General features: G+C 42.2%; 1 protein-coding gene across 1 annotated transcript in view; it reads left to right on the forward strand.

The window, feature by feature from the left end:
* The window catches only part of aass (aminoadipate-semialdehyde synthase), a 39,196-nt gene extending 35,521 nt beyond the window's left edge, over nucleotides 1-3,675 (forward strand). Inside the window, exon 24 of the mRNA XM_071532907.1 lies at nucleotides 2,111-3,675. Coding sequence (XP_071389008.1) covers nucleotides 2,111-2,229 — 119 coding nt within the window. The 3' untranslated portion in view covers nucleotides 2,230-3,675. The remainder of the gene's footprint in view (nucleotides 1-2,110) is intronic.
* The last annotated feature ends 2,874 nt before the right edge of the window (nucleotides 3,676-6,549 follow it).

The raw sequence follows: 6,549 nt of genomic DNA on the forward strand, positions 1-6,549 counted from the left end.
GAGACAGACAGACAGGCAGACAGAGAGACAGACAGACAGACAGTCAGAGAGAGAGAGAGAGAGAGACAGGCAGACAGACAGGCAGACAGTCAGAGAGAGAGAGAGACACAGAGAGACAGGCAGACAGAGAGAGAGACAGACAGACAGTCAGAGAGAGAGAGAGACAGGCAGACAGACAGGCAGACTGTCAGAGAGAGAGACACAGAGAGACGAGCAGACAGACAGACAGAGAGACAGATAGACAGACAGACTGTCAGAGAGAGAGAGAGAGACAGACAGACAGTCAGAGAGAGAGAGACAGTCAGAGAGAGAGAGACAGACAGACAGTCAGAGAGAGAGAGAGAGAGACACACAGGCAGACAGACAGACAGATAAAAACATAACCTCCTTCCAGCTTCCTTGTTGGAGGTGAACAGCAGACTCTTTCCTGACTCCAGCTCCTGATGTGATGCTGAGAGTTCAGGGAGATTTCTGCTCCCTTCAGGCTCCATCAGAGGAACCGCTGTGAAGAAAAGCTTTTCTGTGTTTTGCGAGAACACTATTGAGCAATTTTTAGGAGATTTGGTGCCGTGCAGCTGAATGAACAGAGCAAGACACGGACACCGCCGGGTCAGAGGGTCAGTTCCCACCGGGACCCTCTGGGATGAAAATGTATGCAGCACTTTGAATAGAAACCTCCACCACACAGCAGATGTAATGTTGAAGGCTTCGGTTTTGTTGCTGCTGAAGTTCCTCTTGATCCTCAGGCCGAGTCGATGCAGATACATTTGAAAACGCGTCTTTATTTCTTTCTTTCATCTTTATTGGCCTTTCATCCGCACTGAAGCAGCGTTTTTGACCGTCGAAAAAAAAAGGAGCTTTCTGAAAACGCTCTCTCTTTTTAGAAATGCCGGTGGCGGAAAAGCTGCTGCTTGGTGGAAACGGTTTAAAGCTTCCAGCCCGAGTGTCCTGTGCAGGGACAATGAAGAAATGATGATGATGATGCGTTTTTGGTGGTTCAGTGTGGACAGTTTGCCTGATATCAGACAGACTTGTCAACTGGTTCCGCTCCATCTCCATCTTCAGTCTTCATTGCCTCCACTCTAACAGATTAACATGGGGGAGGGGGATTCGATTTTCCCTAACCAATCACTAGAGACCGACGTATCCGCCTGAATCTAATGTTGTTTTAAGTCGACGCTGATGCGTAGCCATGACGACACCAGAGACGGTTCAGAAAGTATAGAGCATCTTTGACACGGAGCCAAGTAAAAACAAAGTACGACGACTTTTAATGGATTCAGAACAGCCTGGATAGCAGCGTCCATCTTGTCTATAGCGTCTCCATTGTTGTTATTACTCCTCCTTGGTTCCGGCTCACAGCTTGACAACAGCTTGACGACGGCGTTAGTCCCGCCCCCGTGGCTCTGATTGGCTAATCGTTAGCCCCCCCCGGCGCTCATTGGACCGATCATTTTTCAACCGAGAAACCGCTGTTTCATGTCACGATGCCAGACCAGAATCAGTCAACTGGTGGAGTGGGCGGAGTCAAAGGTCTGGACCCAGGCAATGTGGACAAGGGACTTTTCAAAAACGCTAGTGAAAACACTAGTGTGGACCAAGGTTATTATCGTTAACGAAAACTAACGAAATAATGAAAACTAGGTGTGAAAAAACATTTTCGTTAACTGAAATAAAAATAAAAACGAGGCTTTACAAAAAAACGATAACTAACTGAAACTGTATTGTGTGTTTACAAAACTAATGCAAATGTCTTTAGTTTTCTTCTTTGTCAATTTATTTCATACATAAGCCTAGTATTTTGAATTTTTGAATCTCGCTCCTGACAAATACCCCATATTACAAAAAAAGACTAAAACTAACTGAAACTAATAAAAACTAAACTAAAACTAAGCATTTTCAAAAAATAAAAACTAAACTGAACTAGCAAGCCCACTTTAATAACGAATTATAAACTAAACTGAAATTGAAAACAAAAAGTCAAAACGAAATAAAAATAAAAACTGAAATGAAAAATGCAAAACTATAATAACCTTGGTGTGGAAGGAAAACTTTACTGTGTTTGTTACAGTGTGGACAAAGCCTAAATCAGTAAATTCCCTCTCTGCAGGAGAAATCAGCACCAAGGGTCTGGTGGTTCCCATGACCAAGGAGATCTACGGTCCGGCTCTGCGGCGGCTGAAGGAGGAAGGCCTGCGCATCACCGCCACGAGCACGCTGCAGGAGTAGAGCCGCTCCAACACACACTCACTGTGACCCGGGTCAGACCGCCGGGGCCACCGGGGGCCACCGGGGGCCACCGGGGGCCACCGGGGGCCACCGGGGGGCCACGGCGAGTCAGACCTGATCTAACACAAACGCTCCCTGCTGCCTTTTCTACATTTTACAGTGTTTTCATCCAAAGTGGATCCTGAGACCCGCTGAAGGTCCCGCTTCCATTCAGATGTTGTCGGCTCACTTTCCAAGGACCGGTAAACTGAAGAAAAATGACCTGCCCAAAATAATTAATGAACATTTTCCGTAGAAATATGTCAGTTTTCATAGAAATATGTCAAAGTTTGCAGAAGTTTAGATGCTACTGCTTTGTGTAGAGCAGCACAACAGGCAGCCAATCAGGAGCCTGTGTAGAGCAGCCGTTGTTTTGCTTCGATTTGATTGGTTTACGGTCAGAGTGTGTACGGTGGCCAGCAGGGACAAAGTTTGAAAACAGGAAAAAAACAAGGAATTGAAATGATCAGTGACCCTTATTGATTTATCCACCAAAGATAATTTCACTGCCGTTTGATGGCTGGCGGTGAGATGTCACACTCTGCAGATTCTTCTTAGTCTTTGGCCGCAATAAATGCTGAAGAGGCAGCCAGTAATGTACAGACAGTAATCTGCAGTTTAATAATAATAGACGATATCTTTTGTTTGGCTTCATTTGCTCACTCATCAGTGCCAATCTGAAAACACTGTGGAGCAGAGCGAGAACGTTTCAGAGATGTGAAGGAGGCCGGCTGATAAAACAGATAAACATTTAAAGGATCAGCTGTTTAACACACTCACCAGCACACAGCATCTGATCTAACTGTCTCCTCTGCTATTAAACTAGCCTGAGCGTAGAAACCAGCTGGGTGTTGGAGGTGGGAGGAGCTGTCCCTGGGATTTAGACCCATGAAGACAGACAGAAGGTAAATTCTGGCATCAAACACCCCCCACACCCTTTCTCAGCCTTCATCAGGCCTAATTTAACAATACGCAAGACAGACAATACAATACAGATAAAGCACAGCCAAGACAGATCTGGTTTATCCAGGTTCACAGATCTCAGTAGTCCAAAGAACTGGTTTATGCGTCATGGTGGAGGATCGTACACACAGAGAGAAATATAAAACCAAATCTCCACAATCTCAACTGTTCAGGAACTAAGAAAAACAGCCTTGTTTTCAGCTTGACCGCCATGACTTTTTAAGATTTGAGGTTTTGAAAGCCCAAGGGTTCAAGAGAGTTTTTAACCCATAGAGAAACATGTGTGTCCTTCAGTTGAAATTAAAACATGAAATTCTCCAAGATTGGAGTTACAAGGTTTTCCCATGAGAAGAGCGATATGCAGAAAATATCTCTGTTAAAGCTCTTTTAATTGGCTCAACAAAATACATCAAACCTATGTGGAGTCAGAACGGTGTTGGATTGGAACAAAAGCCCTGCAGCCTTTTCTCATTCCCATAACAATCATCAGTGAAATGTCCAAATGTCCGGTAAGATCTTGAGGGTTCACATCCAAAACCCAAAACCCAAAACCCAAAACCCTGAAACCCCGAAACCCAAAACCCCCCGCTGTGTTTTAGAGCAAATCCACAGCTCCTAAAGCACTTTTAGACTGAAAGCTGCAGGTTAGCTGCATACAAAACACAACGCGAATGTTTCCAAATGTATTTTCTTGCTTTCAGAAAAATTAAAAAGATAAATTAAAAAAAAACCCGAAACACATCGGTCTTTGAAGATGCATGGAGCGATCTTGTTTTCCTGCAGTTTGCCACAGCTGTGGACAGTAAACTGATATTTAGACCAGTGTTAAAGTTTTATACCAGCAACAAACTGTGATCTCAGTAATGGATAAGTTTTGTCTCAACCCCAAAAAACAACAAACTGAAGAATCATCTCTGCCAAACTGAAACCTCCAAGTCAACAGTGTTTAGTTTTAATGGAACTGAGCATGTTGGCCCGGAAGTTTTTGAAATATTGGCCATCGGTTTACTGCGGTCACCAGGGGTTTTGTATCTATAAATGATAATTTCATGAAAGGAGACTCACTTCCATACAGAGACCATGTGGACGGGGTTTTATCAGTCTGTAGGTGGCGCTGTCTCTCAGTCGGAAATTGGCAACTTTTTTGGCTGATTTCAGTAACTGGAGAAATCCTAAAGCACATAAGAAAGATGAACCCAATCATGTGCACTGACTTTCAAAAAAATCTGTGAAAACATGGATGGAGTGTTGGCAACTTTAAAAAGACAAGACAAGGTGGTCACTTTATTTAGAAAGTCCAATGTTGAAATTCTACTAGTGGTGGACGATATTCATATCTCCTGATACCATTCAATACGTGATCTGAGGTTCAGGATCAATACAACCAGGATACGATGTGATCAATAAAAGTTCAGTGACACCAAAGTCTGACTGTGCAGAATTCTGTTTATTTGTGAGACTCAGATCTTTCCAGCGATGCCATTGGCTGCTAGAATGTAAACAACAATTTAAAAATGTCGTTACAAAGTGACAATAATATAATTTGGATGGAGAGCTTGTGAAACTGTGATGGTCAAGAGTCTCATTAGTGATTACTACAGCAGAATAACATGGAGCTGATATCACCATTCATGTTCCTGACAGCAGAATAACATGGAGCTGATATCACCATTCATGTTCCTGACAGCAGAATAACATGGAGCTGATATCACCATTCATGTTCCTGACAGCAGAATAACATGGAGCTGATATCACCATTCATGTTCCTGACAGCAGAATAACATGGAGCTGATATCACCATTCATGTTCCTGACAGCAGAATAACATGGAGCTGATATCAATATTCATGTTCCTGAGTTCCTGAATTTTGATATATCGTCCCATCACTATTATCAAGTACCTATAATGTGTCTCCTGAGCTTCAGATGATATTCAGTGTGTGGGTTAGCTGGGTATCAACACTGGACTGTCCAAATAAATTGTTAACCACCATGACTTGACCAGCGCACCGCTTTATACTTCCTTCAAAGTTACACTGTACTTTTCTGAACACTGCGTATGGAAAGCCAAACAAACAAAACAAACACAAATGGAAGACGTGAGAAACTACTGACATGTCCTGGTGACAGGATGTGATGTAATATAGGGATATTACATCACATCCTGCCACCAGGATGTGATGTTGTACTGTTGTACTCCTTTGTTGTTTAGAGAGCGCCTGGGGAGGAACCTGTATTTGGGCATAAATAGCGTTGAGGTGTTTTTAAAGGGATTATATATTTGTGGAACCTTGATAAAGGACCCCAGACTGATTAATATTTATTGTATGTCATCTTAGCCATATTTATTATATTTTTTGGGTCACCTTCTGAACGGTTTGTTGCATGCTATAAATGGGTAAATATACCAGAGATGAGATATTTTACATATACCTAATAATATATGTATTTTGATATGATATATCCATACATGTAGCCGATATGTATTTTGATGTAACACAGTGAAGACAGCAACGCATTGTTTGATATTTTGGCTCTGTAGTTTTCTTGCTTTGGATGTGAAATGATACGATGGCTGAAGTTAATACACACACACACACACACACACACACACACACACACACACACACACACACACACACACACACACACACACATACACACACGCACACACACTAAGAAGAAGACATTTAGTTGACTGACATCAGATAATATTATTTCTGGGTAATGAAGTACTTCAATCTTTTACTCGTTATCTCGCGCTGCCACTTGGGGTCGCCAAAGCTGCCCAGTGCAGTTTTGAGTACAGAGCCGTTTTATTCAATAAATTAGTCGTTTTTCGCAAATTCTCAATATGCAGTCACTTCTGCATATCTGTACCTATGAACAACCACCATGTTCCAGTGGTCAGAAAATTAAAAACATGCAGTGAAGTCTGCAGCTCAAACACCAGACTTTTTTTTCATACGTTCTTCTCAGCCTTTTTCTTCTCAGCGCTTGTTTTGCCTTATACAGAAAGAAGAAATAAAATATCCAAAGTCTGAAGAAACTTCCGAGTTGCAGACATTCAGAATTATGAATAATTATTACATAAATACTAAACATGACTGCTTTATTGATTATAATCTGTTCGGCTCAATCCAATATGACTGTAATTGGACAGACTGAACTCTAACTTGAGTCGTGTCGTTTCACAGCCACAGTGAAACAGCATGAAGACAAATCTAAATGAGTTTTGTTCACTTACTGAAGGAGTTCAGTGTGTTTTATGGACTTGGTTCTGTGTGTGTTCTCTGTTCAGCTCTGCTTGTTGCACTCA

The sequence above is a fragment of the Centroberyx affinis genome, unplaced genomic scaffold (genome assembly GCF_046629955.1).
Source record: "Centroberyx affinis isolate AG114_WGS23_722 - 3 ecotype Tasmania unplaced genomic scaffold, CSIRO-AGI_Caff_v1 ptg002280l_1, whole genome shotgun sequence".
Taxonomy (NCBI): Eukaryota; Metazoa; Chordata; class Actinopteri; order Beryciformes; family Berycidae; genus Centroberyx; species Centroberyx affinis.